This window comes from Micropterus salmoides, unplaced genomic scaffold (assembly GCF_014851395.1).
Source record: "Micropterus salmoides isolate LMB-PRFRI ecotype aquatic unplaced genomic scaffold, ASM1485139v1 Ms_hic_scaffold_18, whole genome shotgun sequence".
In the NCBI taxonomy this organism is placed as follows: Eukaryota; Metazoa; Chordata; class Actinopteri; order Centrarchiformes; family Centrarchidae; genus Micropterus; species Micropterus salmoides.
In genome coordinates, this window is record NW_024040928.1 from 29,687,357 (window position 1) to 29,713,286 (window position 25,930).

At 45.1% G+C, this 25,930-nt stretch overlaps 1 protein-coding gene across 2 annotated transcripts in view; it reads left to right on the top strand.

Annotated features, from left to right (window-relative positions):
• Positions 1 to 25,930, top strand: part of LOC119909367 (T-lymphoma invasion and metastasis-inducing protein 2) — a 55,774-nt gene that overhangs the window by 7,922 nt on the left and 21,922 nt on the right. The window contains exons 2-6 of one of the 2 annotated variants that reach the window (XM_038727560.1): positions 18,220 to 18,393; positions 20,557 to 21,753; positions 22,912 to 23,401; positions 23,612 to 23,787; positions 25,620 to 25,844. In XM_038727560.1, coding sequence (XP_038583488.1) covers positions 20,563 to 21,753; positions 22,912 to 23,401; positions 23,612 to 23,787; positions 25,620 to 25,844 — 2,082 coding nt within the window. In that variant the 5' untranslated portion in view covers positions 18,220 to 18,393; positions 20,557 to 20,562. The remainder of the gene's footprint in view (positions 1 to 18,219; positions 18,394 to 20,556; positions 21,754 to 22,911; positions 23,402 to 23,611; positions 23,788 to 25,619; positions 25,845 to 25,930) is intronic. The other variant, XM_038727561.1, reaches the window with a different exon arrangement.

The window sequence follows — 25,930 nt, forward strand, 5'->3', positions numbered from 1 at the left end:
TATACTGCATGCCTCACATCCTACTATACGGCTTCAGCTGTTGGTTTACTAAATTATCGACACACTTCACCATTTCATAATAACAGGAAATGACACAATATGACTTGGGGATTTCACTGCTTATTAAACTTCACAAATAGAAAGCGTAATCTCTTTCTTTAGCTTGATTACTTATTTTGTTTTACAAGATCTTTCCGGAGCTGTTGTAGCTGTGAGTAGCTCCACTGTGCATTGCATTGTGGGAGAATAATGTCCTCCAACTGCGCTGCTTAATGAGTTCACTCTATTTACTGAGACAAGTCGTTTAATTCATGATATGTTACGATAGCAGGGAGCATGTAGAAGGTGAACTGAAGAGGTCCCAGAATGGAGCCTTGTGGAACTCCACAGGTCATTTTGTTAGACACAGAAGTCCCTGACCTTTAAGTCAGACTTAAACTGGTTTAGTACTGGGCCAGAAAGTCCCATTTAGTTTTCCAGTCGGTCTAGTAATATTTTTTTGTCGACTGTGTTGAATGCAGCACTGAGATTTAATGATACCAAGCCTGAAACTGTCTTTAGTGGAAGTCTTTAACGAGCATCTCAGTGCAGTTTTGTGGTTGGAATCCTGACTGAAAGACATCAAGACAGCTGTTTAAGACTAAAAGGGTGCTGAGTTGTTGAAAGACAGCCTTTTGAAAGCTAACATGTTGATGTTTAGGAGGATAATGTTTGCCATGCTTACCATCTTTGTATAGTGCATTAGCATGCTATCATTAGCTAATTAACTGTAAGCACAGCTTACAGCTGAGGCTCATGGGAATGTGTTGACCTGATGATGGCACCAGATGAGAAGCCAGAGTTATTATAGTTTATCCTGAGGGGAACATGAAGGGTTCTTTAAGAAATCATAGCACTCTCTTCTAAGAGTTGTTGTTTTTACTCAAAACCACAAACGCCAACCTCACGGTGACACACGAGGTGAACGTCAGAGGAGCATGACAGTCAGCACGATTCATCATCTGGGAACCGCGCATGTACAAAAAGTAGATGTTGAGATATTTCACTGGAAGTTAAACCTTTTGAGCTTCTGATGACATTTGAGGAAAAGTCAGAGGATCACCAGATTCAGTGAGACTCATCTTTGCGGGAACATGAAGGTCCAAACAACATTTCATGACAATCACGTGCCCCCCGGCGACTGAACAACATGGAAAGTCAAAGGAAATGATGGTACACGAGTTGCCGAGTTGAAACATGGTGGACAACAGAGTTAATGATTAGAAACTTTTGATTAATAGTGCAAAATCATGTATTGCTAACATTTGTCATAGTGGTTAGTTTGCTGTCCATGTAGAGCGGCCTAGATGTCGACTTGTTGTTAATACGCTCTGATAATGCTAATCCAGCACATCTTTGTTGTACCGTCCATCTCGTTTTCTACGTTCAGATTTAAAAGCACATGAACACACCAAAGTGGGAAGAACAATTTCACAACTCAGGAAATGGGACCATGCGAGGAGCATGTGAATGCACCATAACTGACGGCTGATCGAGTCTCAGCAACTTCACATCTGCAGGAGTTGTACTTTTCAGGGCTCACATGCAAATTCAGCACAATGGTCCTTTAAAGACACAGATGCTGAGAACTTAACTGGACCTGGACTGGTGTGTGTTGGTGAGCTCAGCTCGTTACGTCACCCTGCTGCTGTTCTCAACCAACAACCAACCAGGATCAGCGTTTCCCCCAGCAGCTGCTTCCAATTACTCACATAATGGGCTCTCTCTCTTTTCCCACATCATAATAAACCCCCTCGCTCGCCCTCCCCGTCCAGAGCCATGTAAGTGAATGCGTGTGGCATGTAGTTGTTAACGTGTGTGTGTGTGTGTGTGTGAGTGAAAATGAAAAGACACATTCGGCTTTGTTGGGAACATAAATTCAGTGTTCACTTCAGGACTAAAACTACATATTCACTAATGGCATTGCTGAAACGCATGAGCCTGAAGATATTTCTGTTGAATACAGGCCAGCTGGACTGAACCTCCACCATGTAATCGACATTTTTCTTCATTGCTCTGTCTGTATTTAGGGAATTATAAGACCCCCTCTGTGAGGGTGAGAAGGTCCTTTTTCATTTCATTGTGACCTCCGGCTCTTTTTCTGCCGTAAATTCCTTTGTCATTTTTCATAAAAAGGCTCATGTGGAGCCTGCGAGCCCCTCTTCAAACCCTTCCCCTCCTAAACTGGATCTGTTCTCATCGGAAAACGGATCCAGTTATCCTGCTTCCCATCTCCTGGGCACATCTTTCCATACTGTACTTCCATCCATCCCTCCAGCTTTGATTCCTCAGGGAAAATCACTCCTGATATGTTGCGGCTTTTATTTCCATTGCATTAGTGCAGCTCTGTTGTCGCCCTGCTGGCTCTGTTCGGGGAGTTTTTCCGTTGTTGCTCACTGGCTTTTTGGTTAACGGTACACTTGAAGCTGGCTGGTGAAGCTCCCAGATGAATCTGGCTCTGGTTCACCAATCAGCTCTGAAGTGGAAAAACCAAAAGATGCCGATACTGAGATGCAGACGCCAGAGCTGCAGTGTATTTATTTTTGGTCCTGTGGTATGAGTTTCCACAATAAATATCAGAAAAGCAGAAATCTTAAGGATAGGAACGGGTGGTCTTCTGTGCCGGGAGGTCATGGACGGCTGAGTTGGCATTTCACCGTGACTCAGTAATTGAAACTGATCGTGGAAAGACTGAATCTCATGAATTTGTCAGAGAAACTGTGGCTCAGACACAACTCTGATACCCAGTCTGCTCCACACTGATTCAACAGGTTGGTGCATCCCTTGTTTTTAAGTTAAGTTTTGCTGTCCAGTCTGAACAGCTGTCTTATTTGTCAGGTTTGCATGTGATGCATCAGAGGTTGGCTGGTAAAATGTGGACGTTAGATACTACTACTACTACTACTACTACTACTACTACTACTAAAAATATACAAAGATTCATCAGTATTTGTCAACATCAGGCTTCAAACAGGGGCAGTGTGAATCAGCCAGAACATCTACAGCCAGATGTGCCTGCCTCCAAGTCATTCAAAATTACTTTAAATGCTTCCAGGGAGACTGGCTCCCGAAGATTCAGGTAATTTTGCAACTGATCCCAAGCAGAGAGAGCAGCGTACTTAAACGCCCCTAATCATGTAAGAATAAGTCCTGGGAGCGCAGACACTATCTTCCCATACTTTTCCCAAGGATGTAGATCTGTAGGTAAGCTGGAAGCTGACCAAGAACAGCCTTATAAGTAAACATATGCCATTGGTGAAGTGTACGGGGGATAAAGCAGGCCATCCAACCCAAGCATACAAAGAGCAGCGGTGACTAAGAGCTTTAAAATGTATAATATAAAACTCATGCATGCAACTCGTGACTCACTATGACTCAACATGGCTGGGTTTTCTTCCCTGTGTTGTGGTGTCAGATTTGTAGACCAATCAATCACTCCCAATCAGTATTGGAACAGAACACGATGGCGACAGCGTGCTTATTTATTTTAACACAAAGGAAAGACTTTGCAGGACGCCGTCATATTTGTTCCTGATTCTTTGACAAACCTTTTATAACCTGCAGGCGTAAATATGGGAGCAAACTCCCTTTCAATTGAGAAGTTTGTTGAGAACACGCTGTTGGAGCTTTTCATTTGGTTTCTGACCGGTCCGATGTTTCTGTAACGTTGCTCACTGTTCTTCACAGCAGCCTCTCTCCTCTTCGTCCTCGTCTCGTCACTGTTTTCCAGCCTCGCCTTCTCCAAGTGTTGTGTAATAATGAGAGCGAGTTTGTTCTGAGCTTCCTGTGGTTTCTGGTGACTCGCCCTGTTGGTGTTCGGAGCAGCTCTTATGTAAGAGGACAGGGCGGCGCAGGCTTTAAGACGGATGGTATGTTTTCATGTGACAGCTGCTCGAGATGAAAAAGTTCCAGCAGAACAAACGCATGCTGAAATTTAAAACAAATGAATCAACCTGGATGTTCATTTTCATACTAACGACCTGAAACCAGGTTTGAAGCTGGAAAGGAAGGAAATCAATTTTAAATCTGATCCAGGCGTGACTTTGTTCCAGCTGCGTGCATCACATCAGGGTTTCCTGCTGGGGAATGAAAAGCTCTGGTGGCGATCTGCGCAGCGACAGCAGGACAGGAAGCGTGTGACGGGATGTTTGACCCTGCAGAGGTGTTTGCATCTAACATAGCTCAGAGGAAGTCTGTGTGTCTGTTGTTGACGTCATGTTGTTTACAGCCAGGGTGGGAAATTCCTGCTCACCTCAGCCAGATGTTGCAGCAGTTTGTCTCCAGGACGGTTTGGCTGGAGGCCGACAGTCCTGATCTGAACTAAACATCCAATTAGCAGCTTTTAAAAAATAAAGAACATTTTAAAGAGCTGCTGTTCTCCTGGGCTTCAGTGATATTATTTTAATTCATACAACAATTTTCTGAACTTTTATGAGCAGTGAACCTTTTTCTTGTTGTGCAGTCATCTTCAAAAGTCTCGTGGTCTAACAGTCGGTCATTTGATCTTGTCGGTGGGCGGCCTGGTGTTTGAGGGGTCTGTTTGAGGTATCTTTGGTCAAACACCATCATTCAGACTGTGTGCAGTAATGAGCCACAACCATCTGCCAACATCTGCATTGATCCTGTCTGGTCGGGCCGCTCAGCTCCGGGACAAACAGCCAGCTCAGCAGAATTCCTGTCGGCCTCTCTTTGGTCTTCACCAGCGTCAGAGGTGTTTTCTCAGTCTCGGTCCGGCTGCTCTGTCTGATCAGGATCACTTCCACGACTCTGCTCAGCTCACAAACAACAAGTTTGTTCACCTCAGCGAGTTTACTGTAAAAGCTTTCACATTCCTCTGAGGCTCAGCGGCGGCGGGCTGCGACCCTGAAAGACCAAACCGAGCCGGTACAAACCGCCGGGAGAGTTACCTGCCCTCAAACAAATACTCCTTTCTCTTGTTTCCCTCAGAGATTAACTTTGGGGACTCTGAGTCCGTTTACAGCCAATCTGAAACTCTTTAATCACGTTTTCACAACAACAAGGAAGCATTGTTCTCATGAAACCACTAAATGCTTCAAACGGTACAGAACAGACCAAAACAAACCTACCCACCAGACCCCATTGAGAAAAACATTTTACCTCACAGATCATTGTTAAAAACACACTTCATTCAAACTGGACTGAAACAAAATAAAACTCACCAAAACCATGTTAGTCAGTCTTTCCACTGGTCTTCACTGGACCAGTGAAGAAATATTCTGGCTCTACACCTCCGGCAGTCTGAAACCAGCCTGTCCTCCGACATAAATAACAAAAGAGGCCGTTAGTCCATGCCTCCCAAAACGTATGTCAGGTAAATCCCGTGGCATTAAACACGTGGTTAACATTGTGAAGCGGTCACAGTTTAGTTTAGGAAAACATCATCGTTTGGGTTTAAGTAAGGAAAGTAAGTATGTGACGTAACTCAGGTGACGGGAGTCTGTAGCGCGTATTTAACCACCGTTCTCTTGAGTATAAGTCCCGGGTTTGACCCCATCCAGCTGCCGTCCTACTTGCACTTTCTCGCTAATGCGACTTCCTCCTTTGCTGCTGTACCGCCACTCATGGGTCGTAATAACTTGCTTGAACAAAAACTACCTGTGTGGTCGTTTTTCTGGTGAGGATAGTTTCTATGAAATGAGCTGCGGTGCCTGCTGGGGAGATTGTTGTTCAGTGTGTCTGCCAACATTACCCCTACAGAGATGGAGCTTTCTGTTGAACAGTAAGGTCCTTTTTGTTTAACCAGAAACGGCCATTAAATCATTGTCGATAGCCACCAGACTCCATTTATGAAAAACACCTATAATTGTACCTCACAGATCATTGTATCTTTACATTATTAATTGCAAATGCATATATCGTAGCTAATGCTAATTTGCAGCGAGGGGCAAATAATTGTTTGCATTTTACTTCTTAATGTTGAGAATCTCATACACAACCTTGTTAAAAAAATGTTTCAGACCTTCTCAAGACACCGTCTGCACTCTCAGTAAAGGTCAGAGTTTTTTTAAGATCTTATTCTTATAGTTTTGGCAACGGTTCCTATCAGATATGATATCGTGTGACGTGACGGCACCAGAGAAACAATGCCAGGCTGAGCTCGGGTGTGAACCGCACTAGTGGGCCTTTTGTCCAAACCTTCTTTTCTGTAAACTCTGCAGCCACATACAACAGAACACTTCTACATACACAGCTGCCTTTGCACATTACGTCTCAGGAGATTTAACCAGAATACATTTTTTAAAAACATGACCAATAACAAACCAAAAGAACACAAACGGTGAAACGTGTTTAAATACATAAATCCAATGTGAGTTTGGAGAGGTTTTTGTTCGATTTAATTTTTTATAGATATTTATTGGGTGGTTTTTGCCTTTATTTCGACAGGACAGTGGATATTGAGAGGAAGAAGGAGGGGAGATCGTAGGCGACACGCAGCAAAGGGCCTCAGGCTGGATTCAAACTCCGGCGGCTGCAGCAAGGACTCAGCCTTTGTACCAGCCGGGCTAACCGCACCCCCTTTTAGTTTGGTTTTTTTTTTAGAGAAAAACCAACAGAAAGAACATAATTAACTTTGCTTTATTTTCTGAATGGTTAAATAAATAAAATAAACAATTTACTGCACAAGAAAATACAGTGGTGTGGAGCAACACTTTAACAAAAAAGTTGCACAATCCTTTAATGGGTGACGAAGCACAGCTAAACAATCAGTATTTAATACCAGGTTTCGGTGCCCGTCCCTACCTGGGCGCCTTTACAACAGAGAAAAATGGCTTAAAATCTTTCCATTTTGACCATTTCCACTATTTGCTAATGAACAGCTGCTCTCTAAAAGCGCAGAGTAGAACTAAAACAACAAATGCAGCCTGTTTTCAGTTTGTTTGAGCTCCTTCGGCCGCTGTTTGCTCTGTGGTTGGACTCAGTGTAGTGGGCTAACCACTAAATCCTGCTAATTCCTGTGTGCGTGTGTGCGTGTGCGTGTGTGTGGACTCAAACAGCATGAACTGGTCTGCAACCCAACGTGAACCTGAAAAAGACAAACCGCTCTCTGAGTCTGAGTCAGACCATCGAATGGAAAATGAACGCCTCACCTTGTGCTCATTAAGGCAGCAGGTAAACAGGAGCATCAGCTGGTTTCTTCCAGGACGTCTTCGTGCTGCTCTCAGGGGATCCGTCGGCCTCTCAGAGCTCTGCTGCGCACATATGGCTCCTTTCAGCCGGCGAGGTTTTTGTGACCATCATTACTCACTGTTTGTCGCTTCGCCTCCTTTCACTCGCAGTTAATCAGAGTTTTATCTCGGAGGAAAACGGCTCGTGTTGTTTTACTGGAAACGTTTGGCCCAAATGGCCCGTACTGGACCGTCGGTGTGTCTGATGCTGTTGTTTTACAGAAAGTCCTGGCTGCTCCTGCAGGTCTTCACTCATTCAGCTGCACAGCAACACAAACACCACAGACCAACGTCATGTTTCATGATGCTGCAGCACGTTTTAAAGACTAAAGGCAGCGGGACGATGTGAGGCATTGTTGTTTGAGCCTGACTTTTACTAAAACTACACTGTAGCACCTGGGGACATGAAAAAGAAGAAGTCTGATGGGCCAAAAAAAGGCACACAAATGCCAAAAGTAAGAGCCAAGTTGTTCTCTTCTACACCTGAGAGCATCACTAGCTGTGTTTACATGAACACTGATGTTCCACTAATAATCAGAACGAAAGTGCCACCTCAGTCAGAAGAGACTGGCCCTCGGGTCGGGAGGAAGGATGTTCCCTCGGGTGAAGTAAACCTTTGATAAGCCGTTCAACAAAACTGGTGGCTGATCCAGCTGGTTTGCTGCATCCACATCCAGCCAATAAGAGCAGAAAAGTACTTTTCCACTACAAAAGGTATTTTTCTCGCCTCCAGCTGTCTTTGCAGCGCAGACTGCTGATCCATTCTTTCACTCAGAGTCTTTGTCTTTTATCTTTTTAATTACAAACAACTCCTGTTTCGCGTCACTTTTCACTTGTGTTTTCTTGACAAAACGTGATTTGGAGACCAGATGGAGACGTCGTGTGACTTCAAGACTCCCTTTACAAGACAGCAGGTCGTGTAGTCTGCACTCGGCATTAGACTCTTCACAGTGGGCGGAGCCACGTGTCAGTTATATTCTGATGACATGCTGCATCGGATCACTTTATTTAGCGTCCAGGTAAAACTGTTGAGTTCGAATCTCTAATCGGATTCATTCGGGTTGAAGAAATCCGCAGCTAACGTTAGCATGTTGCTCTGTTCTCTGACGGGGAATCTTATGTTTTAATGGATGTTCGAGGGCCAGAGGGCCAGAGGGCCCCTTGGCAGCATCTGGGGTCTGAATGAAAGGACCAACGCCAGGCACTTGTCACTGCTTTGTCACCTCTCACACCACGCAGTCTCTGAGACGCTCTCAGTTGTCTGGCCGGATTTGGCTTTCAGAGTCCAGTGACAAATGTTATGATGCAGATCATTTAGTCCAGTGGTCCCCTAAACTGAGGGCCCAGGGCCTACAAGGGTCTCTGAGGGGCCCCAGGAAGTCCCCACAATATGGCTTGAAAGCTTGGAGTTGGAAACGAGCTTGAACGCAGCTTCTTAAAGTCGTTGGGAAGTTCCTGCGGATGAAATGCAGACGTCTTTGTGTTTGACTTTGTTGTCAAACATAAAGTCTCCAGGCTCTCACAGGGACGATGGTTTTTCTTTTCCTGCCTCTTAAGAAAAAAAACAGTTTAGTGTTCAGCATGTGTTGGCAAGACGAGGAGGTGATGATGAGTTTCAGCGACTGGTTGTAGGTTTAAGGTCAGATCATAATGGTTTTATTTGCTTAGAGGGACACTACATCTCGCTGTCATCCTCGTTTATCTGACAGTTTTTGTTCAGTTAAACGAATGCAGATTTAATCAAACAGTTTTTGCCTTCTTTCTGTGTGAAAGAATCGGCAGAAACACAAAGATTTTTGACGACCTGCTTGGTCCTGTGTGAAAATCTTTGTGATGAAACACCTTTTAGGTAAAGTGGTGATAATGAATGTTTCCTGTGAGACCAGCGTTTGAGCTGAATCTGCAGCTGCTTCTTCACAGATCTTTACGCAGACTTTCAGCTCGTTGTTTTTCTGTCCGGCGGCAGCTTCCTGTTCTGGTTCAGTCTCAGCAGACGGTTAGAGAGCAGCTGGTGAACACAGAGCAGCATCTAGCAGCTGAAGAGCCAGATATTTCCCTGAAAACAGCCAACAGAGAGAGAAAACTGGACTCTCCTTCATCAGGGGACACAAACACAACTCCACAGACAAGATACAGCGTCAGACAGACCTGGAGTTTTTGGAAGGTGCATTTTGTTCTCTTTTGATGGAGCTAGGCTAACAGTTTCCCTCTGCTTCCACTCTTTGTGCTAAGCTAGGCTAAACACTGTGTAAATCTAAATACTGTTCTTTTCATGGACCTTCAGAAACATGAAACGAAGACGGAGAGAGTGGGTTAGGAGAGGCCGGCAGGCGCTGGACTAACTCTGATTTATTGAGGGATTTCTCTGGACCTGCAGATAACCTCCTGCTGGTTAAACCAAACCACATTTGACCTGCCATCAAATGTGATTAGGCTGCGTTTAGCTCTGCAGCAGCGCCTGAGTCTGTCATCCTCCAAGACACCAACAAACACTTCATTCAATTAGCCGTCGATTAGAGCAGAGACTCGATCCATCAGGGCAGCTGAGGGGCCTGCTGGGAGACATGAGGACGATGGGGGGTGGACACGACGAGGGATGGTGTGCGCTACAGTAACGTTCAGACAAACCAAAAGGTTTTTGTTCTTGGTGTGGAAGGTTGCAACTAACGTGTTATTTTGCTTAAGGCGAGACACAGCAGGCAAAAACATTTTGTCATGTCAACTGGTCAATTTTAAGGTTTTGGGCTACTTTGCTTCTTTAGCATGTCTCATTTCAGACTAGTGGAAAGAAAACAACATACAAAATATACATTTAGTAGTTTATTTTTCTGCAGTTTGTCTCTACAGCGTCTATAGATTTCTCCTAAAAGTTAGCTTTCTAACGCAACATCTCCTCCCGCTGGAGCTGTCTGCACCGTATCATCACCGGTTCCGCTGGGAAGCTCACTCTCTCCTGCACAACGCTGTCAGATACAAATATGGTCATTTCCTTTGTGCCAGCAACCAATCATAAAAGAACAGAGACTGATTTAAGGCTAAGCATGAAATCCGATTGGCTAGTGTCGATTTCTTACACACCAAACTTTCCAGTTGTCTTCCTGACTATATTCTGAAGGTGTTTTGTTCATATAACATTCATAGCCTGAATTATAGAACATTTTATTCCCCAAAACATGGCTGAAATTTTTTTTTTTTAATGCCCGTTGACAGTACTTTCTGATTTATTGTGTAACAAAAAGTTATCCTCTCTGTAAAAACATTCGAGTCTAATGTGTCAGCAAAATAAAACAATAATTCTGAACCGGAGTTTATCCAGAGTTCAGATTTCAGTTCTTGAAATAGATGCAAATTTGTGCGTAATTCATCAGATATTGCCATCATTTGCATATTTAAACATAATATTTCAGAAAACCTGTAATAGAAAAAAATATTGTCCTAATTTAAGTAATCAAGTAGGAAAGATTCATGGAGATATCTATTAGTTAATGTTTTACCCTATTCACCTTCCACCCTTAATGCTGAATGTGGCGATAATCGATTAAGAGCTTAGATATTGACTTTACAATGAGCTCGGTCACTAACTGGACAATAAGTCAAAGCAGTTTATGGCTGCAACTACAGATTCATTTCTCAGTTATTCATTTGGCCTTTAAAATGTCAGAAAACATCCAAAAGCCCAAAGCTGCTCAGTCTCTCAAAGGACAAAATCAAGCGGGAAATATTTGGTATTTTTGCTTGAAAAATGACAAACGATTATCACAACAGCCGCCAAGTAGTTTTCTGATGATTGACAATCAATTAATCAGCTTTCAGCTCTAAATTGGTCAATTCAGGTGAGCCGACTCGTTGCCAGACGGCGGAGCATGCTGCATCTGTGTTACGGAGAAAGTGTCTGTCGGTGAGCTGCAGTGTTCTTCTCCTTGAGGATGTTTGAGGCTCTCCAGAGGAGGAAGCAGCTGCAGTGGCCACACCAAACCCAACACTCAGCCCCACCTGAGTGAGGGGGCCCCGCCCGTCAGCCCGCGGGGCCAGGACAAGGACCCCAGTCAGCCGGGACAGGAAACGGACCCCCACCCAGCCCCTGCCCAGGCAGACTTCCTCTGATGGGGAGAAAGCGGCTGCTGGCTCCAGCCCCCTCCTCCTTATCGAAGCTGCCGCTCGGTGTGTTCCCGTGGGGAGGTGGAGCGCTCACTTCGCTCCTTGGCGTCTCTCTGGAAAATAAGGACAACAAGGGGAAACCAGTGGAGAGTGCTGAGTCTGCAAATCAAGATGCATGTTTGAAAGGAAAGATTTTTGCTCTCAATCACATTTTGTTCATGGAGGATCTCAGCAGCTGCAACCGTGGAGCTGCCGCTGTAATCCAGCGTCTTCTCTCCAGCAGTTCTGATTAATTATTAATCTTTCAAGTTTTATTTACTAAGCAAGAACAGGCCAAATCATTCTTCATTGTCTCTGGCTTCCATCACAGTAAACCGAATCTCTCTGGGTTTTGAACAAACAAAAAGAGACAACTGGAGAAGCTGGAGTCTACAGGATAAAGACAAATATCGACAGATGAATTGAGAATAAAAATAAGAGTTAACTTTGCAATCTGCACGTGTGCACAGCAACAACTAAATACAAAAGAAAACAATTCAGAAAAGCAAGTCACAAACTTGGTTAAACCTTATACAGTGTCATTGATATGAGAAGTGCAGTTCTAAAATGTACAAACAACACAAGACAATATGTCTAAAGGCCCTCCACCCAGTGTGCTAAAGCTTTCTCTCAGGCCCCGCCCACACTACTCAGTTTTACTTTAAAACTGGAGTTTTAAAATGAATCCGATCTCCGTCCACAGCAGCGTTTCAGCTGCTCATCAGAGTTGATCTCCGTCTACATTAAAACGACCGAAAACGCACATCTAGTAGCCGCAGTGTAAACATGAAGCAGATGGTCTGTTCTGCAGTTACAAAAGATTTGGCGAAAGAATAAAGTACTACAGACGAACAATCAGACTAGATTTTATTTTGCATGGACCAATAAGGAGCTGGGACTGTTACTGAATGTAAAGCACAGTACAATCGTGGGCTGTAAGTCTTATCTGCACGGTACAAAATATTTTACTAAAAATACCAAATCAAAAACTCTGTTGTGTTTCTGCTTTGCATGATTTATGAGAGCCAATCAGAGAGCCGAGCGTGAGCGTCATCGTTTCTAAAGTCCTCCGTTTTTGCCCGTCTGCACTAAAACGAAACGTTTTCAAACTTCTGTTTTAGGTCTTCGTTTTCACTGTTTTAGTCTGGATTGGAGGTGCAAACGCAGCAAAAGGCAAAGTTAGGTAAGGTCGCCTGTAAATTGGTACAGTGCATTCTGTGCAGGTGCAACATTTTTATCTTAAGCTGCGTCACAACTTGAGCAGAACAGTGTTCACATGTGCACTTTGTATCGTCTTTTTCTGTTTACAATTGTTTTCCTTCTTTTTATTTGTCAGTAATTGTCAGTTCACTTCGTTGTGGCCATCCCTCGAGGTCGAGGGTGATGGTCTAAGATCCGTCGATCTATTTATGGGCTCTCAGGTGGATTAGGTAGGATCTCAGGTAGTTCCAGATGGCAGATCGGACTTGTTGCTGCATCTCTTCCCGTTGTCGTTTCTTTTCTTATATCTCTGTGCATCTCTTCGAATGTTGCTGTTCCTTCTCAGGTGTTGTTCCACCAGAGTTTCCTGGTTCCCCAGTTGTTGTCTGTTACATGTCTTGGCGTTGGCGTTGGCGTTGGCGTCTTTGATCCTGCTCTGTTGTCCGCCTCTTTTGCACTTTGCTTCTTTAAGCTGGAAGTAGACCATCTGTTTTGGCAGAAGTTCGTCTTTAATCTGAAACAACTTCAGTGCTTTTTGTTTTTGCGTCACTCAGCACGCTGCTGTTGGTTCTTCTGTTTCCCAGCTGATAGTTAAGATATTTCAAGGACAGCACTGATGGAACTGAATCTACTTTATCTACAGTTAAACCAAAGGCTGAGCTCACCTGTCGTCCAGACATTGTGTTTTGGGAGGTTGACTTTTCCCTGCCAGCAGCCTGAGGATGATGATGTTGGTCTCACTAGTCCGACAGATGAATCCTCAGCGTGCTGTTTATTCTCTTGTCTCCCTTTTAGAGATATTTGGTCTGACGTGGTTTTCAGGGCCATTACCAGCACCATTAAACCGATGCATCGTGTGACTGAACGCATCATCATCAGAGTCTGTGTGTCTGCACTCTCTGACCTGAGGGTGTGTCGGCAGCTCCACTCCAGCTCTGTGGAAACCGTCAGGGCGGTGCTACGTATATTATATCACACCGCAATTAACAACATTTCTGTCTCTGGACGTAGTCTGGGCCCGTCAGTGAAGAGGAGGAGGAGGAGGAGGAGGCAAACCACAGAAACACATCCTCCTGCACTGAGCAGGACCATGTGTGGAGCCTCGCAGCAGGACTCGCTCTGTCAGAGCCGAAGCTGTTTGTTGTTCAGTCCGGTGGTTCTCAAAGTAGAGTCCGGGGACCCCCGGGGGTCCCTGAGGGGAATACTTTGTTTTCACTATCCTTAAGTAACACAAGGACAGAATGTATTTCTGATTTGATTGTGGGTTTCATACACTTTCTATATGAAAACTAAAAACAAAAATCCTATCAGATGGGGGTCGGTGGTCAGTTTAGGGGTCCTTGAAGTTTGAGAGCCTCTGCTTAAATTCATCAGTCAATCAACAGAGAAATACCAACTGCCAACGGCTCTGAGAATTGATCGGCCGTTTAAGTTGAAATATTCATATATAATAAAAATAATAGAATTGTAAGATTCTCAGTCATCCAGGTCATAGTTAAAAGGACTTGGTTGAAGATACTGGAACCAGTATCTTCAACCAAGTCCAGTTGCCCTTGATTTTAACCTTCGTTGGATAAAATAATATTGTTTCCAGCTTCTCCGTTGTGGTGATTTGCCTCATATGATCGTAAACTGAAAGTCTTTTAGCTTCATCAGTGTCCTGGAAAATAGTACTTTGTTGGCCCTAAGCGGCCATCCATTCAAAATTTTTTTACTCCATATTCCCGTGATCTCGAGATAACAAACTGTAGCTGAATACAGCAGTCGGCAGGTGCGTTCCTTTAGGATAGTTTAGTTGGATTCATCTGTTACTGATAAACTTCTAACAGGTCCGTCCCAGCAGAGGCTGAAAACATCGTTACTGACAGTAAACTGATTCTCTTCGGGTTTTGGACTGTTGGTCGGACAGAACAAGACATCTGAGGACGTCACCTTGGACACTGGGAAACTGTGTTTATGACATTTTATTAACCAAACAGTGAATTGATTCATTAGGAAGATAATCAGCTGATTAATCAGTGTTGAAAGTGTTCAGCTCTGGTCTCTGCAGTCGGACCGCTGATTTCAAACCAGAAAGAATCTGGTTTTACTGAGTGCAGGTGGGATCCAGTGTAAAAATATACTTAGTATAAAATGGTAAGAAACGAAAGTATACCTGAATGCAGCTTGTGAAGGCAGCAGTCTGAGGGTTTGTGTTTGTGTATCTGCTGCTGCAGGAGGTGTTTCTGTTTCCTGCTATTTACTGCTGATCTGGACTTCCTGTTTCCTGTGTCCACTCAGACTCAAGACAAAAGCTTCATTACTGAGACAGAAAAGCAGCCACACAGATGATTTTATTACAGGGATTTATCCGTCACACAACAAGCTGGTTAAAGTTATATATTGGAAAGCAAAAAAATGTGAAGACATTTGACAGAATGATCAAGTTTTGCAGGTTGTTTTGTGATCACGCTCACGGTTTCATCCGTTTTGTCTGTCTTTGACGTTACAGTTTTTATTTATTGACATTTTATCATACTTCTCTTTATCAAAGATTAGTTTTTAATTCCTTGTGTTTCGTTTTCATCCTGATAAAATGTTTGTCAACGAATATTTTAAAATGAACTTTAACTTTGTCCCAAAGCCTGAAACATGGATTATAGTCTTCATTCTGATTCTGGAGTATGATCCAGCACATGTTTTGTGATTTCAGATGTCTGATGGATCTAAAGTCTCCTCAGGACCATCAGATGAACAGGTGGCATTCCTCCATACAAACGCAGAGAAACTCAATCTGCACATTAATCAGATTCTTTTCAGTTCAAATCTGATGAATTCCTTCAATATGCCGGCCTCACGCCTGCCTGGGGGGGAGGGGGTGAGGAGGGTCTTTGTTCGTGATGAATGGGAGGGGTCACCCTTGGCGGGGCGTCCCGCGAGCCGGCAGATGGCTGATAGGACAAGCAGACAAAAGTGGACGGTGGACTTTCTCCATTCAGAGCCGATCGTCTGAGCTTCAAGGCACAAAACAGCTCCGGGCTGAAGGAGGACCGGGGGAGGACCGGGGGAGGACCGGGGGAGGACCGGGGGGGGGGAGGTTCACCAGTTCAACCTTCACTGATGCTGTGAAATCTGTTATCATAATATCAGGTCCTAAAAAAACAGGCCGAAGACGTTTAACCACATAAGTGTTCGTCCCTCCAACAACAAATAAACTTGAGCAGGAGCTTCATGGCTGAACGCAGCAACGACTTTTTATTGGAAAGCCAATTAGTTAAAATAGTTTTCAAAAGAAAAGGGTGGAAGTCTCCCAAAAATGTAATGATGCCACATTTTGAGCCACAAATGACACCCGTGATCGGGATAATAGCCGAGGAACTCGTAGGGCGAGATGTACATTACTTTATTTGGAGCTTGTAAAATAAATTTCTCCTTCTTAGAAAGTTCAGGACTTTGACCCCAGAGTTCAGGTCCTGAGTCCCGTCTGTTAGGGTTGGGTTTCATGTAGCAAACATATCAAATACAGAAGGACAGCGGGAAGGAATGTCAGAACGGGTCGGCTGTCAGTGTAATTTAATGTAATGATGGAAAGTGATAAACAGATGAAAGGCTGTTGGGTTTTGTCTTCTGGAGCAGCGAACATCCTGCAGATACAAGGTTTCATCTGGTCACATGGTGTTTCAGTGATGTTCAGGTTGAAGTCCAGTCGTGACCTTTGACCCAGCTTTATTAGCTCTCTCTATCGCTGTGTCTTTGTAACCTTCTGTTCTTTGCTTCTAACACATGCCGTGTGTCCTGAAGCTCTACTTTCTGTGGAACAGTCCGTTTTCTTCTTGATGCAGGAAACCGTCTTTTTATTTTCATATGCTCGGACACGTTCTACCTGCGTGGGCTCAGATCAATGACTGATCTCGCAGCATTTGGAAAGAAAAATAGTGTGGTTCCAACTTTGTGCAGCTGGAGAAAAGCATCTTGCTCCCATGAGGTTTTAATGTCATGTGACATGTTGACGTTTTGCAGTGGCGGCGAAAGTCAGACACAGTTTCTAACCAGCATGCATCACGTTAAGTCAGCGCAGCGCAGCATGAAGTCAAACATCTTCTCCTTTCTTCTTCAGAAATTGTAACCGTGCGGATCATTATTTGCATCTTTTGGCCACGATTGTCTCCCGACAAAATATCTGCTGGCTTGTTTATTCACTCCAATTAAATTTTAAATAAAAAGAAGGTACTTCTACTTTTACGATCGCTTCCTCGGCCACCATTTTCAAAAGGTTTAAAAATATGTTGGTGGTCCCTCCCCTTTTGCTGCGCAGCCAAGATGGCGACCGTTGAGGGTGAGAAGTGTCCGGCGCTCCACACGTAACTTTTTAATCACTATGAGTGCACCACCTGCGTTTTGCCATACTTGTCAGTGTGAACACAGTGGCCTCAGAATAGTAAGTGTGAGTATGGAGGGGCGTGAACTGAGAAGTTAAAACTATTATAATATTTCAGTCATGACGACTAACTAGTATAATATTGATTTATTTTTTTTATATATATATATATATATATATATAAAGTGTACAGAAGTAGTTTTTATGTCTCTGATTCACTCCCTCGTCTCTCTGTCGGGGCTTTCCAGCTGTTGAGGTTTCTCCTCAGCACTTCACATCCTTGTTTCAATGACGAAGGTCAAAGGTCACTGATGCGTTTGAGGTCAGCAGTGCATTGTGTTGCCGTCGGCTCCCCCCCCCCCACTTTCCTCCACTGACCTGTGGGAGAGGATGGGCGTTGCCATGCCTGAGCTCGCCATTAGAACACTCTGAACCACAGGTCCGCCGTGACCTTTGACTTCTGCCTGACTCGCTCAGGAAACGAGCGTTCGGGAAACCTCAGAGCTCTTTATCGTTCTTTAGAAGACGTCTGACGTTGTAATTGTTTGTGATGAGGTTAGATGTATTTTAGAGTTCATACTGCAGCTGGAGTGAAAGTAAAGCAGACAGGAAGAAAGACTTTAGGAAGGTTTGGAAAGTCCTGGACTGATGTTATGTGTCGTTCCAACGGTCACTTATCGTCTGGTGTTTGCGTTCTTAAAGATTAAAATATTAAATCAGCTAATTCTGCGGTTATCCCACGTTTTTAAAATCAGTTAGGTTTTGAAAATCCCCTTGTGTTGCGTTAAGTAGTGCTGAAACTGATTTTGAGGTAAACGACTGTCACCAGGTGAATTAATCGATCGTTTTAACACGATTCATTGAGCAAGCATCAGGTTTTAGCCAGCGGATGCTTCTTTTGTCTGTTTAAATATTTCTGCATTTTTCATAATACTCTGACATTTAAACGTTTTTTTTCATTAATCGCTAATGAAAATAATATTTTAGTCCGCAGAGCTTCGGTCTCTGCATGAAGCCAGAAACCTGGAGTTTCCTAAAATAGCTGCTGCCTGATGACCTCAGCCTGCTGCTCTCAGACTGACGCTCGGTTTAAAAAAAAAAGAAAAAAAAAGACATAAAAGAAACAGAAAATTGCTCCAAACTCCAGAAAGCCAAAATAAACAGAGGACAGAGTGAAGTCTGGTTTAAGAAGCAGAGACGTCATGGAAGAGGTTTACAGAGAGGGGGGGGTTGCACAAAAGCAGAGTCTGTGTGCTGAAGCTCACGAAGCCCCTCCCTCCCTCTGTTCTCCCCCTACAGATGAGCCGGTGTGAAGGGAGGGGGCGAGCGACATAGACAAACACAGGGAGAGAGAGAGAGAGGGAGCAGCTGGAGGCGACAGAGAGCTTCAGTAGAAAGAGAGAGAGGAGGCAGCAGGACGGAGCATGAAGGAGCTGCTGAGTTTCTGTTACTGAAGAAGAAAACTACAAGCCGGTAAAACTCCTCAGACTTTATTCACTGTTGCTCATTTACAGAAATTCACCTTCTAATTATTTTATTTGTTCATTTCTGTGAATTTCTTAATTTCACATTTGTTTTTAACACTTTATTTTGGGCTTGAAAAGGTGCGTTTGGAAATGAATAAAAGCTTGATAATGTTGATAATATAGTTTAGAGCTCCTGCATGTGATGCACTTTCACTGATAACCTACGATGTGCATCAGAGAACTGAGGCTGGTTGTCCAAAACTGAACAGAAGATGTTTTGATCAGATTAGACTGAAGCGTGCATGAACAATTTGTATTTTTAGGAGCAGCAGCAGAAACCGATGGAGAGGTTGATGTAGTAGGAGTAGTGATAGCAGCAGCAGCAGCAGCAGCAGCCGCAGAAGTAGTCCTAGTGGTTGCACTTTTCAAAACCTGAATCACAAAATGCTTCACAGTTACAAATGAAAGAATATAGACAGTACATGCCAAAGAAACAAAAGGGAAATCAAGATCTTAAATAAAGTACGTTTGGAGAAAAATCTGGTCACTTGTGTAGTAATGATTGGAGCGGTACAGTAGTAATTGTAGTGACAGCAGCAGTGTTAGCAGCAGTAAGACCTCAAGAATTGTGATTGGATCGGCTTGGTAGCATCGCAGGAACCTCCAGGCTCCCAGGAAGTGCTCCGTGCTTTGAAGCCAGCTTTTTTGATTTTGATTTTTGTTTTTTGTGAGCCACAAACCCTGCAACATGATTCAGTGTCAGAATTGAATTCATTCGGTTTGATAACCTTTGGAAAGTCTAGAAGAGCCGCACAATTATTATTTTAACCACATTCAAGTTAGCAGAAGGCTAACAGGAAGTTAGCCGGCTCGACCGGCAGAAGTCAACACAGTGAAACTTAGAAACCAGCTAGCGCTGGTTCGCAGAAGTATAAACTGGCCTTTAGAAAAGCGGTAAGGACATTAAAATGTGGGGAAGTGCTTGAGGCTGGATTACCAACTGAGCCAACGTCATTTATTCTGTTTCAGTTCAGTGAATTAGCATCTTGAGTTTTGGTGTTCGCTGACTTGTCACCTTTGCTGTGGTGATGTCACAGGCACTCCCGGTACACTGTGACATCACTGTTGAACCTGAACCAGAGGGGGCAACTCAAACACTGCTGCTCAGTAACTTTATTCGTCCAGTGCAGGACACTGAAACCGAGCACATTTAACCATTAAAGGTTCATTCCTGACCTTGGGAATAGAAGTATGACATAAAAACCTCAACTCAAAGATGTTTCTGGGACCTTGTACCAAACCCCGTGGCCCTCATCAGCAGATGGAGTTTGCTTATTTGTTATGGATGGATCTGTGGACGTAAGCTCGCTATCTAAAGGGATATTGTTGGTCCGCATTGGCTTTCCCTTTAAAAGTTTTACATTTGAAAAGATATTTTAAGCGTATGAAGTTAACTTTTAGACAAACATTCACAGCTTGAGCTTTGTCAAACTGCAGATTTACACATCTGAACCTGATGGGTGACCTAAAGGTGATTTTCCACCTCAGCGTGTGTCTCCAGGTGTTCTGGGGAGTTTCACGCCTTCAGTGTCTCCAGAGTGAGCTGTGTGATGTCTGATAGATGTCCTCGAGTGATGTCACTTGAGTCAGCGTCATTTGAAGACTACAAGACTGAAACAAATCTGTTGGTGTGGAGTTAGAAAGAAGTGAGCTCACCAGACCTCTGCAGCTGCTACTACTAGCATAACACACTGAAATCTCAGACTCAACTGTCAGCTGTCGGGTTGCATTGTGGGTAATGAAGGCGCCAGGATTTGACGAGAAAGAAGAATGTGCTGCTTTAAACGAAACTGTCCATCTGACAAAGTTACAGGAGTGCAGTGCTGAATACAGACACGATGCAGAGTAGGAGAGTAAGAGACAAGGAGTAGTGAGGGGTCGATGGGGGCCCCATCTTTGCCCCCAGGCCCCCTAGCAGTTAAATACGGCCCTAGTAGCAGCATTGGTGGAAGCGTTAGTACTGCTGTGTTCAGCACGAATATAAATCTGTCTCACGCTGAGTAAATCTGAGTTCACCGGCAGATCTGCAGCAGCGTTGGTTCCTTTGCTGTAATTTATGTCCTCCGTCTGTCTCATGTTGATGATGTCGTCCTCCTTGATCCTCCTCCAGGTTGCGATGGGAAACACAGACAGTCACAGCAGCTTCGTCCCTCCTGCCAAGTCCTCCTGCTCGCTCAGGTTCTCCTCCAGGAGGGAGGAGGTGCCATCAGCTCGCAGCTGGTGGAGGAGCAGCCAGGGAGGCTGCAGGAGCCGAGGGAGGAGCCAGCAGAACCAGCACGCCAGCGGCCTGCCGTACACCTCCTGGCATTATGAACGTGCGCCCAAACTGGGAGCTGGATCTCCTCAGGGGTTCATCAGAGGGGAGGCGCCGCCGCAGGGCGGCTGCAGGAGCCAGTTTGGCTTCTTGGAGAATGGCGACGGGAGAAACAGGATGTGTGGTGAGCGGACGTCTCTGGAGAGTGGCGGCAGCCCGAAGGTGCTGCTCAGCAAAGATGGCAGCATGAGGGTGGAGTTCACCAACACCAGGGTCGTCCCCATGGAGACGCAGGGGCTCACCAGCCTCCCCGCCACCACTAACACTGCCGCCGCCGCCCCCGTCAGCGATCCCTCGCTCCGCACCAGCAAGGGCAGCTCGCTCAGCTCTGACGGCTCCTGGTACGACTCGCCATGGGGGGCCGGCGGCGAGCTGGCTGACAACGTGTTCGTCTGCGGGCAGAGTGTGGCTAACAGCAGTGGCTACGCCACCTACTCCTCCACCCGCACAGAGGAGACCGCCACCACTAGCAGCGGGTACAACACCTTCTTCTCAGCGCAGGTGGACATCTCACCTGGATTTACCTCCAGCCTCCTCTTCCCCCCCGCAGAGACCAGCGAGTTCACCTCCGCCACGGGTTACAACACCTGCTCCTCCGGGCGGACGGAGGACAGCGGCATCGGGGACTCTGTGATCCTGCAGCCCGACCTGAGCGACTTCAGCCTGGTGTCGCCTTCCTCCGCCTCACTGGACAACGTTTACTCCAGCCACAACACGCTGCCCGCCTTCCCCACCGCGCCAGACGCCTCCCTGCTGCAGCAGAGGGCCGCCATCTCCTCCTCGGCGCTGCTGGATGATGTCATCCAGGAGGAGGAGGGGTCGGGAGGTGGCGCGGAGCAGCGTTACACCTCCCTAACGCTGCCGTGTCGCAGGGTCGAGCCCGCCAACGCCACCTCCACCTCCGGAAACAACCGCAAAGACTTCCTGAAGAGCCGAATCAGACGACTCAGCGACTGGACAGGAAGTCTGAGCAGGAAGAAGAGGAGGATCCAGGTGAGAAACAACAATGGCGTTTTAAAAAACATCCGAAGTCAGCATTAGCTGATCATGTACGGAAGATTAAAAATGCCTAAATAAAAACAATCGTATATATAGAAGCTCAATATTTGTAATTTAACATGTTTTCAATTAATTATGATGCAGTAAATACAAAATCAGTACGTCTTGTATTTCACTTAATTTCTCTGTTGATTAGTTTTATTTGGGCATTTAAAATCTTCCGTATCCGTGTAGCTAGAGCAGTAAAAGTACTACTTGTAGCAGCAGCAGTAGTTGTATGAACTGCAGTATTCGTTGCTGTATTGAACACATTTTCCTTTTCCATTTCTCTTTGTCCGTATTTGGCATTTTAATATCTAATTTCCTTTTTCTTTTTAATGAAATTACTAGAATACAGTATTGCAATATAATACATTTTAGTATAATAATGTTTTTTGTAATTTTCAATTTGAATTTGAATGAGAAATGCAGTTTGCACATTAATTATATATTAGTTAAGTGTGCTAAACTTACAAAGTGCTGGATGCACATTAACACCCTGTTATCTGTAATGAAGGGGAACATTGTGCTTGTTAAAACGAACTCATAAACACTTCTGACTCTTTAAAAGCAAACAACTCCAGCAGAGAAACAACAGAAAGTGAAGTCAGAATAAATTAACATTATTTCTCAGTTTTACTGACCTAAACTTTGTCTTTACCTTCTTTGATTATTGAGCTGCAGTGGAAGTAAATGAAGCCTTAAAAGTTGATGCAAAACCACATTTTCCACAGTAGAAAAGCCTGTTAAATTATTAGTTTTTATTTATGTTATTATTATTTGTAGATATTTATTATTATTATTTGTTATACAGTGAAATAATAAACAAAACTCCTTCATTTAATTTAATTTTAGATCTGAAAATGTCTGTTGTGGTGACGTAAACTTTGGCAGCTTGCTGCTTACTTTTGTACCATTTAAGGTTTTTCACTGGACTTATACTACTTAGACTTTTACTAATTTCCTTATATTACTACAAAACGTTCTAAAACGTTTGGTACGTTGGTTCCTACTGAAGAAGTAAAACAACAGTTGTCTGTCTGTCTGTCGGCCATCTTGATTTAAAATAAAGACAAGAGCTTAGAACCAGATCTGATCTCTGATTCCTCCCAGGAGCCGTACGGCGTCGACACCGGTGATGTTTTCATCAACGGGCTGGATTCTGGGCTGCACTCTGGGCTGGCTGGCTGCAGCACACCGTGGTCCTCCAACTCTCTCCACAACCAGAACCAGCACCCAACAGTCCACTGTGGCTCCTCCAGAAGCCTGAACCAGAACCAGAGCGGCGACGCTCAGCGGCAGAACGTCTACGAGAACTTCATGCAGGAGCTGGAGACGGGCCGCAGCAGCACAGCGGACCGGACCGAGCCCTCGGAGGGGGATGGAGAGGAGGAGGAGGAGCGGGAAGAGGAAGAGGGGGAGGAGGTGATGGATGGGGAGGCGGGAGGAGGGGAGCAGCTGGACGTCCTGTTTGAGAAGGAGCAGGGCGTGGTGCGCCGGGCCGGATGGCTCTCCTTCAAAGCTCTCATTACCGTCAGCAAGGACAGGAAGCTGGAGCTGGTGGCTCGCCGCAAGTGGAGACACTACTGGGTCACGCTGAAAGGTACGTCCTGCCTGGAAGTAGAAATATTAAATTAAAATTAAACAATCAGCCGCACACAAGGACTTCTCTTAGAGCAGAACTCCACCGCAGCTTGTGTTTCTGGTGTTCTGCATGTAGAAACAGTCAAATAAAGCGCAGGAAGGAGAATGTGTGGGAGACCAGTGGATGACGGCGTAATGATTAGAATAAAAGATTACTCTGCCCCTCCAGGTTGCACTCTACTGTTTTATGAGACATATGGGAAAAACATCAGCGCCGAGCAGGAGCTGTCTCCTCGCTACGCTCTGCTGGCCGACGACAGCATCGTCCAGGCCGTCCCCGAACATCCCAAGAAGGAGCACGTCTTCTGTCTGAGCAACTCGCACGGAGACGTCTACCTGTTCCAGGTGAGCGAGACGCAACTTTTTATTTCATCTAGCATCAGGAATCAAAGTTTACTTGGTACATCTGAGGACTGAGTTCAGTGATCAGACCTTCCGAAACCTTGTTGCTGTCTGTGGGAGCTCTATTTTTATTTCACAGCTGACGACACAGCAATCGTTTGTTTGATCAAAGAAGAGGAAGTCAGCTACCGGGGGTGGGTTGAGCAGTTTGTGGGTTGGTGTAGGGCAAGTTTTCTTCTGTTGAACACCAAGAAAACGAAAGAAATCATTTTGTTAACACCCACCAGCCACTTAGTCTGGATGGAGAGAGTATCGAACGATGCTAAACTGTCACAATACAGATGTTGTTTATAAGAAAGGGCTGCAGCGTCTATATTTTAGGGGTAAACTGAGACTTTTTAACGTGGACAGACATATATTGGTGCTCTTCTATCGCTCCTTTGTGGAAAGCATGTTTTGTTCCATGGAATAATAAAAAATAAACTGCATAAGAGTGTCTGTGTGTCGGTGAGCTGCACCTCAGTATAATCTGCAGAGCACTCAGGAGATGTTTGTGTTGGTAAAGCAGCCGTCTGGTTGTTGGTTTGATGTTTGCTGTATGACACACTATGAATTTCTAAGGACTAATAAATATCTATCTGTCTAGAAAAACAAGTGAACATCTTCGTGAAACCGTGAATCAGCAGGAAGAGTTTTCAAACCCGCGCCTGAGATCCGAAACCACAAACAGATTCACAAACAACCAGAATCAAACTCGATCCTGGTGTTTCTGTAAACACACTGCTGCTGTGATATTTTTAACATCGCTGCTAAACTGCGGTTTTTCCGGGAAGTTCTATATTTGCATCCTCTCACTTTTCTCCTGATTGTCTGACGGCTGATTGCCGGCTGCTGGTTTACACTCTGTCATTTCAGACCCAGGGAAAGTGTGAATGAATGGGACGTAGTGTTGTGGAGGGCTGCGGTTTCTCTGCAGCGTCCCCACAAACATGCACAGAGCCTGAGCTCATTTTAGGGTTTTCCCTGGTGAAGACTGTGCTGCTGCCAGCTTCACACCGCCGACACTGAAGGAGAGATCCACGGTGAATGCGGATTGTAGTTCCAGTCCTATGAAGGGAAGCTACCCAGGACGCGCAGCTGAAGCTCTGACTTTATTGTCTTACATTTGTACTTTCTGTCTTTACCTGATGTAATGAAATCACTGGGGAGATCCAGTCTTACTGCTAAGCTAGGCTAAACATGTCCTAAGTGTGTCTAATTCCTGGCATTTCATGTTAAATGGGAACAGACGTGTGTATTTACATTACAGCAAACAAAAAGCAGGACTTGAGAGAGTCAGAGAGCACAAGTAGCACCAAAAATAGACGCAACGCACTTCCTGTGTAGCGTTGTTGACCGAAGTCCAACAAGGGAACGTTTATCTTCTTCCTCGTGTTTTTTTACGAGCTCAGAAGCACTTTTTTATTCCCAGACTAACTCTCACTCCCCTCAGCTGTAGAGTGTGTTTACAGACACACAAATCACACGGCGGTCCACCTAAAGCTCGCCTCCATGGTTCCCCATGGGGGGAGGGTGAGCGCCACTGAGGTGTCGAGGATCTGAAAGGAGCTGAAGATGGAGGGTGGAGGAGGTGAAAGCCCTCTAATGGGAGTCATGACACCCGGCTAATTACTGCAGCAAATGTTCCTCTTTACGACAATGACCCCGACAGCGAGCCGCTTGATCCCCATGAACACAAACACCTGTTAGTGTCATGAAATGAAGCTGCTGTGTCTCCATTTGACCAGTTCTGTCTCTGAAACGGTGAATAAACATAAATCACTCCTCCCGCCCAGGCCACCAACCAGACCGACCTGGAGAACTGGGTGACGGCGATCCACTCGGCGAGCGCCTCGCTGCTGGCCAAGCGTCAGGGCAAGGAGGACACGCTGCGCCTCCTCCGCTGCCAGAGCCGCTCGCTGCTGCACAAGATCGACATGGACGGGAAGATGAAGAAGATGGCCGAGCTGCAGCTGTCCGTCATCAAGGAGCAGAAGAACAGGAAGGCCGTGGAGAGCCAGGTGAGTGCGATCAGGGCAGCGAGGCCGTTAAGGTCGTCAGTCAACATCTTCTGCCTGGGCCACAGGTTCAATTCCCTTCTGGGTCA